The 18,064-nt window shown below is 43.2% G+C and overlaps 2 protein-coding genes across 8 annotated transcripts in view; one reads left to right on the top strand and one right to left on the bottom strand.

Annotated features, from left to right (window-relative positions):
* LOC129701819 (solute carrier family 22 member 4-like) overlaps positions 1–5,402 on the top strand; it is a 21,860-nt gene extending 16,458 nt beyond the window's left edge. The window contains exons 9-10 of the mRNA XM_055643283.1: positions 1,894–2,029; positions 5,319–5,402. Of these exons, the coding sequence (XP_055499258.1) occupies positions 1,894–2,029; positions 5,319–5,337 (155 nt within the window). The 3' untranslated portion in view covers positions 5,338–5,402. The remainder of the gene's footprint in view (positions 1–1,893; positions 2,030–5,318) is intronic.
* Positions 1,161–18,064, bottom strand: LOC129701820 (uncharacterized). Of its 7 annotated transcripts, none has more exons than XM_055643290.1 (3): positions 10,655–18,064; positions 6,909–7,037; positions 5,025–5,475 (listed from the first exon to the last, which is right to left on the bottom strand). In XM_055643290.1, the coding sequence occupies exon 1, from the start codon at positions 15,866–15,868 to the stop codon at positions 14,948–14,950; it is 921 nt and encodes a 306-aa protein (XP_055499265.1). In that variant the 5' UTR covers positions 15,869–18,064; the 3' UTR covers positions 5,025–5,475; positions 6,909–7,037; positions 10,655–14,947. The 7 variants fall into 7 exon arrangements, with proteins under 7 accessions (XP_055499264.1, XP_055499265.1, XP_055499260.1 ...); XM_055643285.1 differs by having other exon boundaries at positions 10,655–18,062; XM_055643287.1 differs by having other exon boundaries at positions 5,025–5,472; positions 10,655–18,062.

The following is an 18,064-nucleotide window of genomic DNA, read 5'->3' as shown; positions in this document are numbered from 1 at the left end:
TGTTTTTTTCATATAGAGGTACATCTCGGAAACAGGCCCTTCGACCCACCGAGTCTGCACCGACCAGCGATCCCCATACACGAACACTATCTTACACACACAAGGGACAATTTACAATTTTACCTAAGTCAATTAACCAACAAACCTTTACGTCTTTGGAGTGTGGAAGGAAATCAAAATTCTCAGAGAGAACCCACGCAGGTCACGGCGAGAACGTACAAACTCCATACAGATAGGACCCGTGGTCAGGATCTAACCCGGGTCTCTGGCGCTGGAAGGCAGCAACTCTACCGCTGCACCACCATGCCGCACTATTCTTGTAGAATATAAGGAATTTTGACATTATCCCAACATAGATCACAGGTAGTTAAGGTAGTAAAGAAAGCTGATTTCTCTAACTTGCTTGCCCTCTCTCCCTGTTCCTCCCCCACCCTAGTTCTCTGACGTTTCACTGTCCTGATTAATTTTATTGATTGTATGCCTCCTTATCACATTCCCCTCAGCTAGCAATGAACCATTCTACATTTCCTTATCATCGTCTGCTTTGATCTGACATAATCACACATTACCCACCCATATCTTTATGTCTCCCTCTTCCCTGACTCTCAGTCTGAAGAAGGGTCTTGACCCGAAATGTCACCCATTCCTTCTCCAGAGTTGCTGCCTGAGTTACTCCAGCATTTTGTGTCCATCTTCGGTGTAAACCAGCATCTGCAGTTCCTTCCTACACACTAAGCTTTTGGTTCATTGGCCTTCATCAGTCAAGGTACTGAATGTAGAAGTTGGGATACTATGTAACAGTTGTATAAGACATTGGATGCAACCATAAAACTTGGTTTTCAATGCAGAAGGGAGGTTACCGAAATATTAATTAGGTAACGAACTAAGTCTTGATTAGAGAATAAAATGATTATCCACAAGTCTAACTTAGTTGACAGTAGATCCAATTTTCTGGTACCACGGTGGGTGCACGCTATAACACCATCAATGAAGTTCTGGAAACTTGGGTGTCATCACTGCTGCATTCCATGTCTATTTTTAGGCTTTGTCTGTGGTTCTCTGTCACTATAGGAGTATATTATCTTTATATTTTATATTCCTGGTGTTTGTAATACTTGAGATACTTAAATATTATCTTTTATCTTTTATCTATTATCCTTTGTATTCCCTCCACCTTCACAGTTCTCCGGCCAGTCTGACTGTCCCCAGATTACATTTTATCTTTGTTTGCTTTGTTCTCACCTTCTCCCAGCTAACAATGATCTAATCGCCACGTTCCTTGATTTACTTCTCTTTTGATGTCTCATTTTCACATCTTAACCTTCCTTACCACTGTGTCTCCCTCTCCCCTGACTCAGTCTGAAGAAGGGCCTCGACCCAAAACGCCACCCATTCATTCAAGTTTGTTCAAATTTATTTGCCACATGCACCATAAGGTGCAGTGAAATGTAATTTACCATGCAGCGTTACAATTAAAAAAGGATACCATGCACAATGTAATTCTACAGACATCCATCACAGCATTCTTCACTGTGGTGGAAGACAATACAGTTCAGACAGTCCTTCTCCTCTTCCTGCTCCTCCCTTGTTCACCCGTGGTCGGGGCCCTGACCCTCCGTGGTCACCGCTACGGACGGCCCGATGTTCAAACTCTCTGGTCGGAACGCCGACGTCGGGACAGGTCGAGCACACCCCGCGGCCCGGAGCTTCTATCCAGAGATGCTGCCTGTACACTGAGTTATTCCAGCATTTTGTGTCTATCATGGAAATTACTTGAATATACATTTTGTGACGTACATTTGATTTCACATTGACCTTGGTTGCATTAATAAATTTGGCTTTTTATGTTAATTTGTTGATTTTTCTTCAGGGAGATTTGCTTTCTTTTCACAGGTATTTATCAAGAGAACCTGCCGCTTATTGTGATGGGGGTGTTGATGGTGTTCTCAGCAATTGTGGTCGTGTTTCTGCCAGAAACATTCAATATTCCTCTACCAGATACAATTGATCAAATGCAAAATATGAAATGGTAAGTCAATGTGGTCTTTATCATTCTCTTCCTTTCTTAAAAATAACATGATCAAATTGACAACGCTCAAGTCTACATTATAAGATTATGTGATCAGAGTAGAATTAGGCCATTCGGCCCATCAAGTCTACTTTACCATTCAATCACAGCTGATATATCTCTCCCTCCTAATCGCATTCTCTTGCCTTCTCCCCATAACCTCTAACACCCGTACTAATCAAGAAACTATCTATCTCTGCTTTAAATCTATCCAGTGACGCCCTCCACAGCCTTCTGTGGCAAAGAATTCCACAGATTCATTACCCTCTGATGAAAGAAATTCCACCTCATCTCCTTCCTAAAAGAACGTCCTTTAATTCTGAGGCTATAACCTCTAGACCTAGACTCTCCCACTAGTGGAAACATCCTCTCCACATCTACTCTATCCAAGCCTTTCACTCTTCTGTACATTTCAATGAGGTCCCCCTCATTCTTCTAAACTCCAGCGAGTACAGACCCAGTGCTGTCAAACTCTCATCATATGTTAACCTACTCATTCCTGGGATAATTCTTGTAAACCTCCTCTGGATCCTCTCCAGAGCCAGCACATCCTTCCTCACATATGGTGCCCAAAATTGCTCATAATATTCCAAATTCGGCCTGATCAGCATCTTATAGAGGCACAGCATTACATCCATGGTTTTGTATATAAGCCCACTCAAAATAAATGCTAACATTGCCTTTGCTTCCTTTACTACTGATTCTACTTGTAAATTAACTTTTTGGGAATCCTGCACCAGCAGTCCCAATTCCCTTTGCACCTATGATTTCTGGATGCTCTCCCCATTTAGAAAAGAACCTACGCTTTTATTCCTACCAAAATGCATGACTCCACACTTTTCTACACTGTATGCCATCTGCCACTTACCCACTGTCTCAACTTGTCCAAGTCGTTCTGCAGAGTCCTTGCTTTCCCTACACTACCTTCCCCTCCACCTATTTCTGTATCATCCACAAACCTGACCACAATGCCTTCAATCCCCTCATCCAAATCATTAATATAAAACGTGAAGAGCAGCGACCACAGCACCGAGCCTTGCGGAAATCCACTAGTCACTGGCAGCCATCCAGAAAGCCACGCTTTGCCTTCTGCCATCCAGCCAACCTGATATCTATGCCAGTATCTGCCCTTTGATACCATGGGCTCTCATGTTCCTTAGCAGCCTCCCATGTGGCACCTTATCAAAAGCTTTCTGAAAATCTAGGTATACAACATCTACCGACTATCCTTTGTCTGTCCTGTTATTTGCTTCATTCAGCAAATTTGTCAGGTAAGACCATGCTGACTTCAGCATGTTCACAAAGCCATGCTGGCTTTGGCATACTTTATCGTGAACTTCTAAGTACTCCGTAACCTCATCCTTTATTATGGACTCTACAACCACCACCAAAGTCAGACTAACCGGCCTAGTTTAATTTCAAGATATAGCGCGGAAACAGGCCCTTAGGCTTACCGGGTCCGCGCTGACCAGTGATCCCCACACATTAACACTATCCTACACCTACGAGCGACAATTTTTACATTTACCAAGCCAATTAACCTACAAATCTGTATGTCTTTGGAGTGTGGGAGGAAACAGAAGATCTCGGAGAAAACCCGACACAGATCACGGGGAGAATGTACAAACTCAGTACGGACAACAGCCATAGTCAAGATCGAACCCGGGTCTCCAGTGCTGCATTCGCTCTAAGGCAGCAAATCCACCGCTGTGCCACTGTAACCGTGAATATTTACTACTAGTCTGCTTTGCTCCCTTCTTGTGCAGCATGGTAATATTGGCAATTTTCCAATCATCTCGAACCACTCTTGAGTAATGATTCTTGAAATATCTTTATCAATTCCTCCGCAATCTCTAAAGCCACCTCTTTCAGAACTCCAGGGTGCAGTCTACCTGGTCCAGGTGATAGCCACCTTCAGCCCTTTCAGTTTCCCAAGCATCTTCTTCCTAGTTATCACCGCTCCACTAATTTCCACCCCAACTCTCTTAAATCTCAGGCAAGTTGCACTTCTCTTCCACTGTGAGGACTGATGCAAAAAAGTTATTAAACTTTTCTGCCATTTCTTTATTCCCCATTATCACTTCTCCTGCATCATTTTCCAGCGGTCCAAAGTCCATTCTTGCCTCTTTCTTCCACTTTATATAATTGAAGAAACTCTTGCTATTTTCTTATATATTATTGGCTAGCTTACCTTCGTATTAAATCTTTTCTCCCCAGATTGCCTTTTTAGTTTCCTTCTGTTGTTCTTTAAAATCGTCCTAATCCTTTGGCTTCTCACTAATCTTTGCAATGTGATATGCCTTCTCTTTTAGTTTTATACTGTCCTTGACTTTTCTTGTCAGCCTTGGTTACCTCTTTCTCTCCCTAGAATCTTTCTTCCTCTTTTGATTGAAACGGTCTGCATCTTCCAAACTATTCCTAGAAATTTCTGCTATTGCTGGTCCATCATTATCCCTGCTAGGGTCCCTTTCCGCCAGCTCATGCCTCTGTAGTCCCCTTTGTTTAGCTGCAATACCGGCACATCCGAATTGCCTTTTCCCTGGTAGGCTCCACTACAAGCTTCTGACATGCCGGCTCTGTCATGCTGGCTGTTCCCCCGCTGCTTTTTGCCCAAGGGCGAAAAGCAGCGGTTGAACATCCGATGTTTGGCTTGAGGCAGCGTGACAGAGCCGGGCCGGGCACCAGCGGTTGGGAAAAATGTCGCCGGTTTTCGAGCAGAGCCGGGCGTCAGCAGCCATTATGGTCGCTGGCCAGCAGGAGGCGACAAAATGAGTGAGTGGGGGGGGGGATTTTATTAAAAAATGTGTACATAAAAGTGTCCAAATGTTTTGAGGAGTGCATGAGTGAATGTAAAAGTGAATTAGCTAGCGAAATGGAAAAAAATCTGTTTCAGCGTGTAGTTTTGGCGGACCAAGGAATCAAAGGCCGAATCTGACATACATCCACAAACACACACAGTTTTAATAGTATATATATAGATAGATAGATGGATATAGATTTGATTATATAATGCTTTCAAGTAATGCACGGGACAGTTTGGTAAAAACTCGTGTGCAGGTATCCCACATGCCAGCAATCTGTGTCACAACAATGCATTGTTGCAAACACACAGCCCATGATGATAAACTCTGGAACTGAACTTTGTTGAATTAAAACTTCCCTGACTTGAAATAAATTATACATTTGAACAGGGTTAAAAGGAAAGGTGCCAGTATGTCCATGATTCATGACTTATTTTGTTCATATACAGGTGTAGAGGTTCTCACTGATTCAACAAACCAGAGAAAACAATGTGGTAATTTTCAGAGGAAATGCTTTGAGCACAGATCTTCACCAGCAGCCAAGGGACTGAGGAATTCATTGACGTTTGGGTCAGACACCAACATCTTCATGAGTGGCAACTTCTTCTGTTAAGATACAAAATGAAACTGATACCTGGTGGTCACAGTGAAATGATCAAATCTTCTGCACGGAATAGGATTTGATGATTCTTCCAAAGTTTCACGAAACCAAATTACTGGACCTTTTCTCTATGACATTATTTTAAAAAATGACATGAACTTTTTGCGCCTTCCTTACATTCTATTACTTTATATTCCTTGGATATTTTCCTCTTTGTAGAGCAATTTATTAAATGCTATGAACCAACCCTTGACATCTACCCAGTGTGATGGTTTCCTACAGTCAATGCTTTCTGTGGTCAACTCTTGTTTCTGTTCCATTCCTCTGTTTTGGTTCAAACTCCTCTTCTGTTTTAAAGTTAGAAACAGGTCATTATATTGGGCACCTTTTTTCAATTATAATTTTATCGAATGTGGAACTTATTGGCAATAGACCAAAGAGGGAGCGTACCACAGAAACAGGCCCTTCAGCCCACAATCTCCATGCTAAACATGATACCAAGTTAAACTAATGCTCCTCTGCCTGCACTTGATCCATAACCCTCCATTCATTGCATATGCATGTGCCTATCTAAAAGTCCTAAATGCCACTATCCTCTCTGCACCCACAACTACCCTCAGCTGCGCATTCCAGGCACCCACCGCACTCTGTGTAAAATAAAACTTGCCCCATGCATTTTGTTTAAAGTTTGCCTCTCTCATCTTAAGGCTACGCCCTCTAGTCTTAGGAATTGTTCAACATTAGGGGACATTACCCTTAATTTAGTTTAGAGATACAATACGGAAACAGGCCGTTCAGCCCACCAAGTCTGCGATGACTAGCGATCACACCGTACACGAGCACAATCGTACACACTAGGGATAGTTCTAGGGATAGTTTACCATTTTTACCAAAACTAATTAACCGGTCTTTGGAATGTGGGGGGAAACTGGAGCACCCGGAGAAAACCCACTCCGAGGAGGCCTAAGTCCAGTCGAGTGAAAGTGAAAGGGAACTCTATGGTCAGGGGTATGGACATGAGGTTCTGTGGCTGCAAGCAAGGCTCCAGGATGGTGCGTTGCCCCCCTGATGCTAGGGTCAACAATGTCCCCGAGTGGCCAAGGACATTCTGAGAGGAGAGGGTGAGCAGTCAGAGGTCATCATCCATGTTGAAGATCCATATTAATCCACATTGATCCAACGATATAGGAAAAGAGATGAGGTCCTGCAAAGAGAATATAAGGAATTCGGGGCAGGATATCACCGACGGGTGATAGGTGGATACAGTTTAGAAGGGGGGGGGGGGGGATGTTTGATAATCAGGTGGTCATTTATTTATTGTTCATTGCATCTATCCACCTATCCCTCGTCAGGCTTTGTGCAGCCCTTCCTCTCTTCCAGTTTTCACCCTCTCCCCACCGCAATCTGCCTGAAGAAAGGTCGCAACGCAAAGTATCACCTTTCCATGTTCTCCAGAGATGCTGCCGGCACCCGGTAAGTTACTCCAGCACTTCGTGTCTGTTTTTATGAACCAGCATCTGCAGTATCTGCCAGTGCATTTCAATGTTTCCTCTCGGCTCATGTCCACCTAGACAAATAATAATTAATCTTGTTCTGCAACATAGCCCAAAGTGCAAAACTGAAATTATTGTGCTTGAGATATTAACCTGTAACTTTACTGAACCTTAATCTTTCTGCTTAACATCCATCCTGGCAGTTCTAACAATGCCATGGATGGTTAGACTCTAAACCACAAATAGTTGATCTTTTTTTGATTGTTGAATGTTTTGCCTGATCTGATGTTATCCATCCATCGTATTAACTCTGATTTGCTCAAAGGAGATGAGGGCAAATTTCTTTAGTCAGGAGATTGAATCTGTGGAATTCATTGTGGAAGCCAAGTCAATGGATGTTTTAAGTTGGAAATTGACAGATTCTTGATTAGTCAGGGGTTATGGGGAGAAGGCAGGAGAATGGGGTTAGGAGAGAAAGATAGATCAGCTGTGATTGAATGGCAGAGTAGATGGACCAAATGGCCTAATTCTGCTCCTATGACTTATCCACTTGCTCCCTCTTCCTACACTGCCTAATCTGCTAAATATTTCCTACATGCCTCTTTGTTTCCTGTAAACCTGCTTTGGACCCTCTACAGAGCCAGCACATCGTTCCTCAGATATGGTGCCCAGAATTGCATACAATATTCAAAATGTGGCCTGACCAGGGCCTTAAAGAGCCTCAGCATTACATCCCTGATTTTGTATACGCCCTCTTGAAATAAATGCTAGCATTGCGTTTGCTTTTTTATTACCGATTCAAGTTGAATATTACCTTTTGGGAAACCTTCACCAGCAATCCCAAGTCCATTTGCACCTCCGATTTCTGGATTCTCTCCCTATTTATAAATTAATCTACAGCTTTATTCCTACTACCTAAATGCATGACTCCACACTTTGTTACACTATATTTCATCTGCCACTTACCTGCCCACGCTCCCAACCTGTCCAAATCCTTCTGCAGAAACTCTGCTTTCTCTACCTTACCCTCGACCTATTTTCATATCATCCACAAACTTGGGCATATAGTCTTCTATTCCCCTCATCAAAATCATGTTCCCAACTACTTCTATCACCTCCCAAGATGGCACCATGGCACAGCAGTACAGTTGCTGCCTTACAGCACCAAAGACCCGGGTTAGATCTTGACTATGGGTGCTGTCTGTAGAGAGTTTGTACATTCTCCCTGTGACCGCGTGGGTTTCTCCGAATGCTCTGGTTTCCTCCCACACTCCAAAGATGTACAGGTTTGTAGGTTAGTTTGAACTACCCCCATTCAGGTAGCACAGTGGTGCAGCAGTAGAGTTGCTGCCATACAGAGCCAGAAACCCGGGTTCGATCCTGACTATGGGGTGCTGCCTGTACAGAGTTTGTACATTCTCCCCGTGGGTTTTCTCTGGGTGCTCCGGTTTCCTCACACACTCCAAAGACATGCAGGATTGTAGGTTAATTTGCTTCGGTAAAATTGTAAATTGTTCCTAGTGTGTATCACTAAACTAAGCGTAATGTCACCTAATGTTTGACAATTCCACCCTGGGGAACCTTGCAGCACAACGATAACAACTCCAAAAGTGGTAACTTCTGTTAAGATACAGAATTAAACTGGGATACCTGGTGCTCACAATGAAATGTTCAGATCTTCTGCACGGAATAGGATTTGATGATTCTTCTAAAGTTTTGTGAAACCAAATTACTGGACCTTTTCTCTAAGACATTATTAAAAGACATTATTAAAAAAAAGATATGAACATTTAATGGCTTCCTTGCATCCCATTACTTTAAATTCCCAAGAAATTTTCTCTTTGTGGAGCAATCTATTAAATGCTATGAACCAACACTGACATTGACCCAGTGGGTATGTTACAAAACTTACCTTCAACGGCGCTGCAGTTCTGTCACTGGCTAAGTGCGCGACTTTGGCGCCTTTGAGGAGGGAGGGGGGTGGCGGCGGGATTAAAATGCCGTTTTCTCCTGCCTGTCCGAGATACATTTTCTCGGGCTGCTACCTAATGCTGAATAATCGTTCCGACTGCCGTTCGGTGAATTTGGGGGGGGGGGGGGGGGGGGCGAGGTTAAAATGCGTTTTTTTTCCCAACCTGGTCCTGGATTATATTTTGTTGGAGTGCAAGATTTTGCTAAAGAATCATTCCGACGGCCGTTCTGTGTGTTTTTTTGTTTTAATTTGCCCGACAAGTTAATCGCTGGAGTGATTTTAAAATCAGCTTCTGAAGCCGATAATGGGGCAGGATTTTATGTAGGGGACAGGTAAAAGAAAGTATTTTATTTTTATGTATAAAAGTGTTTCTTAAGATGCCTTTAATTCACATTCACATGCGAAACGGTGATTTTTTTCCCCCGAGGAACCGGCAGTGTTTTTGCTGCCGATATGGGGAACTAAAATCACTGCAATCTCAACGTTCCAAATGGTCGCGTTCCAGAAAAACCCACTAGCAAGCTTATTTGGCCATTAATTTACAGGTATTAAACATTAAATTCCTCCCAGTTGGCCAATAAACCCATGACAATGAGATTTTAAAATTATGTTATATTGTGAATTCTTGTGTGAATGTTATTTGGACACTTAGGCTATTTAAAAATGTTAATCTATTCTTAAGAAATTGATAGATGTTTAGATCTAGTAATTGAATTTTGTAATTAGCTACAATTAGGTAACTAAATAATTATATGCTTTAATTTCAAGTCGTCTAAGTAAGATTGTTTCATATTTGTTTCAGAATGCTTCAATCTATAATAACTGAAAATTTCTTCCAGTCCTCTTAAATTTTAATAAAGTTATGGGCTTTTAAATGTTCTCGATCTCAGCTTTTGTGTTAAGTCAATGAAAAAGCAATAGGGAACAAGATGCCAATTTCCGAGTATGAAAATGGCCATAACTTTTTTAATACTGAAGATATGAAAGTGAATTAGGTGTCAAATTAAACTTCTTTTTATGCTTTATCTGATGGGATAAATTAAAAGCTTGATTTTTAAAATCTCAAAATGTTGTAACATTGCTACTTGATCGCCAGAAGGCGTTGCGTGGCAACAGTACGGGTTAGGTGTCCTGATCTCGCCTGCCGTGCGCAAGGGCCTTTTAGATGGAAGATAGATAGAGACAGATATAGATCGATCACCAGCAATATAAATATATATATATATATATGGGAAACTCTCCACCACGCGTGGCTTTGCCATGATTTCTGTCTACACGGCTGAGCTGTACCCGACGGCTGCAACATGGGTGTCGGAGTAAGTTCAATGGCCAGCGCTCTATCATCTTTGGCATGATCCGTTTTGCCACGGGATACCGGCCCGTAAAGTCGGCTATGGGAACGGATCTGCCGGCTCGGGCCGGGCCGGAGTTCCAGAGCACCGGCCGCAAGGGGGCAAACTCGACCCGCAGATCGGCCGCGGAAGCCCCGATGAGGTTGAGATCGGCTGCATCACCCGGCCCAGGCGTCACATTTGCGCGGGCACTTCCGGGGGGGATTTCAAGTGCCCTCTCGTGATTTTGTCCGGGTTATATATGGGACGCCGGACCACCAGTTGATGGAAAATCTTGCGGCATAGTGGCGCAGTTTGTCGGGCTGCTACAGCACCAGGCAACAGGAATGGATTCAGTTTTAATTCCCCATCCCATTCGCATACTGACCTTTCTGTCCTGGGCCTCCTCCGCTGTCATTGTGAGGCCAATAGATTAAAGAACAGCACCTCATACTTTGCTTGGGCAGCTTACAACCCAACAGTATGAATATTGATTTCTCTAATCTCAAGTAACTCCTGCATTCCCTCCCCTTCCACCAACTGAGACGTCCCACCAGTTCCACTAGCCGCATCTTCTTCTTCTTCTTCTTCTTCTTCTTTGGGTGTTTTACGGCAGCCGGCATCCACAATGTTGCATTGCTGCCACCTTCTGGCTTCATTCCACAGTACTCATTCATGTCTTTACATTATATCCTTTTTATAAGCCCAGAGGCCCTCAAGAAATCAAACAACAACTTTATTCCTTTTCCTTTCCCTCCACACTCTAGAATGTTCTTTACTGATATGTCTGTCAATCCAATTTTCCTCATTTCAATGATCATCAGTCCTCTTTCTGTCTCATATCTCCTACATGCAATTAGGGCATGCTCAACTGTTTCTGGCTGATGGCATTCCTCACGCAGGCCAGTAGGGTGTTTTCCCAATATTTTTAATGTGCTGTTCAGGTGAGTGTGTCCTATCCTCAATCTTGTTAATACTACCTGTTCCCTCCTGTTCCCCCCTCTTCTTGCTGTAATGCCCACTCTGTTTTGTAGCGAATAGAGGCGTCTCCCCTTTGTCTCCTGTTCCCAGTATTGTTGCCATTCCTGATTTATTTTCTTCCACACAATGTGTTTTCCTTCAGATTTGGATAGTTGTAAGTTTACATCTATATTTCTTTTTTTTACAGCCTCCTTTGCTAATTTATCCACCTTTTCATTCCCTAGAACACCAATGTGTGCTGGGACCCACAACAAAGTCACGTCACTGCCCCTCCTTGTCACTTGGCTTAATAGTAGCAGGATTTCATACACTAAGTCAGGCCGCCTATGGGATGCACCAGACCCAATACTCTGGATTGCAGATAATGAGTCGCTACATATTAATACTTTACATGGTTGCATCTGTTCCATCCACCGAACTGCCATCAAAATAGCGTACAGTTCCACTGTATATACTGTCAAATAGTTATTTGTTCTTTTGTAAAGCTCAACATTCATCCCCTGGACTACCACAGCCGCCCCTGTTGTTTCAGCTACTGGGTCCTTTGATCCATCTGTGAAAATTAAGAGGTGTTCCCTGTATCTATTATCTATATGGTTATGATATTCTGTCTTTAGGTCTGAATTTTTGTTTCTCCTTTTTTCCTCCCATATCTCCAGATCAACTTTTGGGATGTTCAGTAACCATATTGGCACAGATGGCCACAATATTGCAGGGCAGAACTCTTTGTTCTCTACTCCCATGTCCCTTGCCACAACTCCTCCAATCCAGCCGAAGCTTCCATCCTGAGCCACCCCTCTCTCCCAGCATTCCTGTACTACCTGTTTTGTTGGGTGGTTCTCTCCATGATCCTTAAGGCTTAGCCAGTAATTAGCCATTAGTTGTCTGCGGCGCAGTCTCAATGGCATCTCCCCAGTTTCCACCTGTAGTGCACATACAGGTGACGTCCGCACACCTCCTATACAGATTCTTAGAGCTTCCGCTTGGACTTTGTCCAACTCGGACAACACTGACTTAGATGCTGACCCATAAGCTATACTGCCATACTCTAGTCTGGATCTGATCAGTGATACATAAATACGTTTAAGAGATAATACATCTGCTCCCCACTCTAAACCTGCCAAGCATCTCATTACATTGATGGCTTTTTTGCATTTTTAAATTATTTTTGTAATGTGGACCCTCCATGTTAATCTGGAGTCAAAATGAACCCACAGGAAACGGAAATCTTTTACTCTTTCCAAATTGTTGCCGTATAGTTTTAACTGGACATCCTCTTTAATTTTTTTCCTTGTGAAAATCATTGTCTTTGTCTTCTCTATAGAGAATTTAAAACCCCATTTCCCTCCCCACTCTTCCACCTGGGCTATCCCTTGCTGTACTTTTTCCACGATAAAATCTATATTCCTCCCCCTTCTCCATAGGCTGCCATCATCTGCAAAGAGCGATCGCCCCATCTCTGGTTGAATGTTTGCAAATATATCATTGATCATGATTGAGAATAGGATCGGGCTTATCGCACTTCCCTGGGGAGTTCCATTCTCGACTACACATTTACTAGAGATGTCTGACCCTATTTTAACTTGGATACTTCTACCGTTGAGAAAATCCGTTATCCAGTTAAAAATATTTCCTCCTACTCCCATTAAATGCAGCTTTATTAGAAGACCTTCTCTCCACAACATATCGTAAGCCTTCTCCACATCAAAAAATATGGTAACTACAGATTATTTTTTGAGTTGTGCTTTCCTTATATCATCTTCCAAGCACAGAACTGGATCATTAGTACCTCTCCCTTTTCTAAAACCACTCTGATAATTAGCCACTATACAGTTTTCTTCCATTAGATGCATTAATCTTTCATTTACCATTCTTTCCATCAGTTTACACATGTGTGCTGTTAAAGCTATAGGTCTATAATTTACTGGATTACTTGCATCTTTCCCTGGTTTTCTAATAGGCACAATGATTGCTTCCTTCCACCTCTCCGGTATTCGCCCTATTTCCCACACCTTGTTATATAGTGCAAGTAGCTTTTGGAGTCCCTCCTCACTTATGTGTTACATAATGATAAAACATCTATCATCCTTCCCTGGGGCTGAGTTCTTACACTTGGCCAGAGCTCTCTTTAGCTCCCCCAAATTAAATGGAATATTGTACTTGTCCTCTGTGATATCTTTCCTTTGTAAGGCCTCAACATGTTCCTCTCTTGTTCTTTCCCTACCTCTTCTTCCTTCACCTGATAAGTTGTGGGAGCTGTGAACCCTACTAAAAGTGTTAACCATTAGTTCTGCTTTGTCTTTATTTGAGACTACAGTTTGATCTCCATTTGTTAGGATGGGATAACTCCACTCCCTTTTATCACCTTCCATTTTTTTAATCATCCCTCATATCTCCCCTACATGTGTTGTGCTTCCAATTGAATCACAATACTTCCTCCAATATGCTCTTTTTGTTTGTCTTATAGTCCTCCTTACAATTGCCTGAGCCTGTTTGTAATTAATCATGTGTTGGTAGTTATGAGTTCTTTTTAATAATCTGAATGCTCTGTTTCTATTCACCACCACCTCTTTACACTTATTGTCCCACCATGGCACAGCTTTCCTTTTTGATCTTCCTTTACTTTTAAGTATGGAAACTAATGCTGCTCTTTTGATACCTTCTGACAATTTATTCTCAAAGCTTTCTATATCAGTCTCTTCTTGTATCGGTTTTACATATCTATCACTTTCCTCCTTAAATTTCTCCCAATTAGCCTTTCCAAAAACCCATCGTCCACTTCTGTTTTCTTTACTCATAATTAAAGTAACATTTATTTTGCATAGCACAGGATGATGATCACCTCCTATGGTACCTTTTCATAAACTTCCCAGTCACATTTAGCAGCAATCCGATTAGAAACAAGTGTAAGATTAGACCCCTTCCCTGTCCTAACATCTACCCTGGTCTTCTTTCCATCATTTAATAATTCCTCAATTACCTGCCCATTATTATCTGACTTTCCACTGCCCCATAATGTATTATGTGCGTTAAAGTCCCCACACCAAATAACATTAGATTTGCTCTGGCCTTCTACTTCCTGTAACTTACTGACCTCTAATCGCTTACATGGATTATAGTAATTTATTACCACTATTTTCCTGCTCTCAGACCATACTTCTATTACCACATATTCCTGTTCCTGCCCAATTCCTAATACCCTGTATGGTATCCCTTTTTTAATGAAAGTGGCGCAACCCCCTCCTCCCCCATTTCCCCTATCACATCTCACTGCAACATAATCATATAGAACAAAATCTAAACTTGGTTTCAACCAGGTTTCCTGGATACATACGACATCTGGTTTTTCCTTCCTATTGTCTATGAATTGCTTAAAGTCTTGCCCATTGGCTAACAAGCTTCATGCATTCCATTGTAGGATTAACTTTAATATTATTAACCCACACATGTTGACTCTTGGCTCGCCTGGATACTGAGACCATCATGTATTTCCTCCCACTTCAATACTGCCATGCCCAAGTGGTGGACTGCAGCCTTTACAATGATTTGGATCCTTTCTGTTTTGGATTTTACTTCTGCTGTCGCATTTATTACTCCTGCTATAAATATAACCAGGTTTTTCTTTTCTTTCCATATACTCTTTTCTTTTTCTTTTATTGTCTCCATTATGCCCACATCTTGCTCCCTCCTGATCCTTCTTTCATTCATCTGTTTTGTAGTCAGCCCTCTTTGCTGCCTCTGCATAGGAGACCTTTTCCTTCACTCTTATGTTTTGTACTACAGCTTCGCGTTTCATCACCTCACAGCCCCAGTAAGCCACACTATGCTCTCCTCCACAATTACAGCACTTTGGTCTGACCCCCTCTCCACACTGACCATATTCATGGTCCCCACTACACCTTGCGCATTTCCTCGCCCCCTTGCACATTTTAGCTATATGCCCAAATTTCTGACATTTGAAGCACCTCATTGGTTTGGATACGTACTCTCTTACGCTATATCGCATGAATCCAAAATGGACCACTTTTGGAAGGGTTTCTGTCTTGAATTCGACCAGGACTGACTCAGTTTCCTCTTTCTTTGTTCCTTTGATCATTCTTTTGGCACTCATAATTAATTCACATCTCTTCCTGAGTTCCTGAACCAGTTCACTCATATTAACTTTGAGAGAGATTCCATAGATAACCCCTTTACACCCTGCCGACCTCTGTTCTCCCACTCTCACTACTTTGATTATTTTGGTTTTGTCAATCTTGTTCATTTTCAGTGCCTTTTCAACTTGAGCCTCACTGTTGCACCCTATTAGCATGTTTCCATCCTCCAGCACTCTTGCATACTTTACTTCCCCAACCTGGGCCCTGATTATTTTTGTCAGCTTCAATGGCTCTATCTTCTTTACTCCTCCTTCTCCTTCAAACCTCACCACTACATTTAACAACATTTCCTTTTCTGGTTCCTTGTCTTCACTCTCCGATCCACCAGTATTGTTTTTCCTTCTTTTACGGCTGCTCTTCCTGGGACTACCCCATGCTCCCACGGTTTCCCACTCCTTCTCAACACTTTCTTCGTTATCCTCTCTTCCACTGGCCTCCATACCACTAGACCCACTCTCTCCTATCATTTTGTAACAGCAGGGAATAGTGCCAGAGCACCGTTTACCGGACCTATACAGGCCGTCGGCCGATACCCCGATACAATATGCCCTCCGCGTCTGCGACCGCTTTCACTGCAGCAGCTGAACTACTGCATTCAGCCCTCACTGATTCCTCCCCTGGCCAAATCCACTAGCTGCATCCTGGTACCCCTCTCCTTATCACACATTCCCCAGACAACAATGGGCCATTATGGGCCCCACCCTTCCTATCGTCATCTGTTGCAAGCCCCAATACTGTTCTTGCCTTTTCTCGCCACTAATTTATTCCTCTCCCCCCAATCTCTATTTTCAGTCTGAAGAAGGTTACCGACCCAAAACTTCACCGATTATTTTTCTCCAGAGACGTTGCCTGGCCCGTTGTGTTACTCCAGCATTTTGTGTCTATCTTCAGTTTTACCTTGCTGTGCCAGAAGGTGGCAGGGTCTGCCTTTTCTATGTTTTCATGCTGTGTTGATGGTATCTGAACATTTTGCTAATTAGACTGCCACAATTGGATAGGGAACTGGGACCAATCGAGGTATATACCATTGCAGGATGGATTGGCACGTTGGTGCAGTGGTAATGTTGCTGCCTTACAGCGCCAGGGACCTAGGCTTGATCTTGACTACGTGTGCTATCTGTACAGAGTATGTCAAGTCAAGTCAAGTTTATTTGTCACATACACATACGAGATGTGCAGTGAAATGAAAGTGGCAATGCTCGCGGACTTTTGTGCAAAAGACAAACAACAAAACAACCAAACAAATTATAAACACAATCATAACACACATATTCTTTTACATAATAAATAATAGAAGGAAAAACGTTCTGTAGAGTTAGTCCCTGGTGAGAAAGGCGTTTACAGTCCGAATTGCCTCTGGGAAGAAACTCCTTCTCAACCTCTCCGTTCTCACTGCATGGCAACGGAGGCGTTTGCCTGACCGTAGCGGCTGGAACAGTCCGTTGCAGGGGTGGAAGAGGTCTCTCATGATTGTGTTTGCTCTGGAGTTGCACCTCCTGTTGTATAGTTCCTGCAGGGGGGTGAGTGAAGTTCCCATAGTGCGTTCGGCCGAACGCACTACTCTCTGCAGAGCCTTCTTGTCCTTGGCAGAGCAATTCCCGAACCAGATGGTAATGTTCCTGGACAAGATGCTTTCCACCGCCGCTGCGTAGAAGCACTGTAGGATCCTCAGAGACACTCTGAATTTCCTCAATTGCCTGAGGTGGTAAAGGCGCTGCCTTGCCTTACTCACCAGTGCTGAGGCGTGTGATGACCATGTCATATCCTCAGAGATGCGGACTCCCAGATATTTAAAACAGTTCACCCTATCCACAGGATCCCCATTTATACTCAATGGAGTGTACGTCCTCGGATGATGTGCCCTCCTAAAGTCCATGATCAGCTCCTTTGTTTTTTTGATGTTCAAGAGGAGGCTGTTCTCCTGGCACCAGAGTGCTAGATCAGCCACCTCCTCCCGGTAGGCCTTCTCATCATTGTCTGAGATCAGGCCCACCACCACAGTGTCATCAGCAAACTTAATTATTGAATTGGAGCTGAACCTAGCCACACAGTCATGTGTATACAGGGAGTACAATAGGGGGCTGAGGACGCAACCCTGGGGCGATCCTGTGCTCAGGGTGAGGGACTTCGATGTATTCCCTCCCATCTTGACTACCTGGGGCCTGGCGGTGAGAAAGTCCAGGACCCAGGCACACAGGGAGGTGTTGAGCCCCAATTCCAGTAGCTTCCCGGCCAGTCTGGTGGGGACTAGTTGTATGTTGTCCCCGTGGCCTGCGTTTTCCCGTTTCCTCCCACACTCTAACGACCTACAGGCTTGTAGGATAATTGGGTTCTGTAAAGATTGTAAATTGTCCCCAGTGTGTAGAATAGCACCTGTGTACAGGGTGATCGCTGGTCGGCATGGGCTCAGTGGGCTGAAGGGCCTGTTTCCGCACGTTCCTCCTCAACTTCTTTCTAAAAGAGGGCACTTTAATTCTGAGGCTATGACTTCTGGTCATCCACTCTATAATTTTTGCTTCAGTTCTCAGGTTACATTAACACAGGAAATGGACCATGGGGAGGGGAACGGTATCCGCTATAACCGAGTAAGATTATCATTGCATGAGTAGTAGACTCTACTACTGCAGTTGTTGGGTAGAGTCTTAGAGTGTGAAAACAGGCCC

This window comes from Leucoraja erinacea, chromosome 11, assembly GCF_028641065.1.
Source record: "Leucoraja erinacea ecotype New England chromosome 11, Leri_hhj_1, whole genome shotgun sequence".
Classification (NCBI taxonomy): domain Eukaryota; kingdom Metazoa; phylum Chordata; class Chondrichthyes; order Rajiformes; family Rajidae; genus Leucoraja; species Leucoraja erinaceus.
Note: the sequence above shows the minus strand (reverse complement) of the source record. Positions and strands in the feature narration are given on the sequence as shown.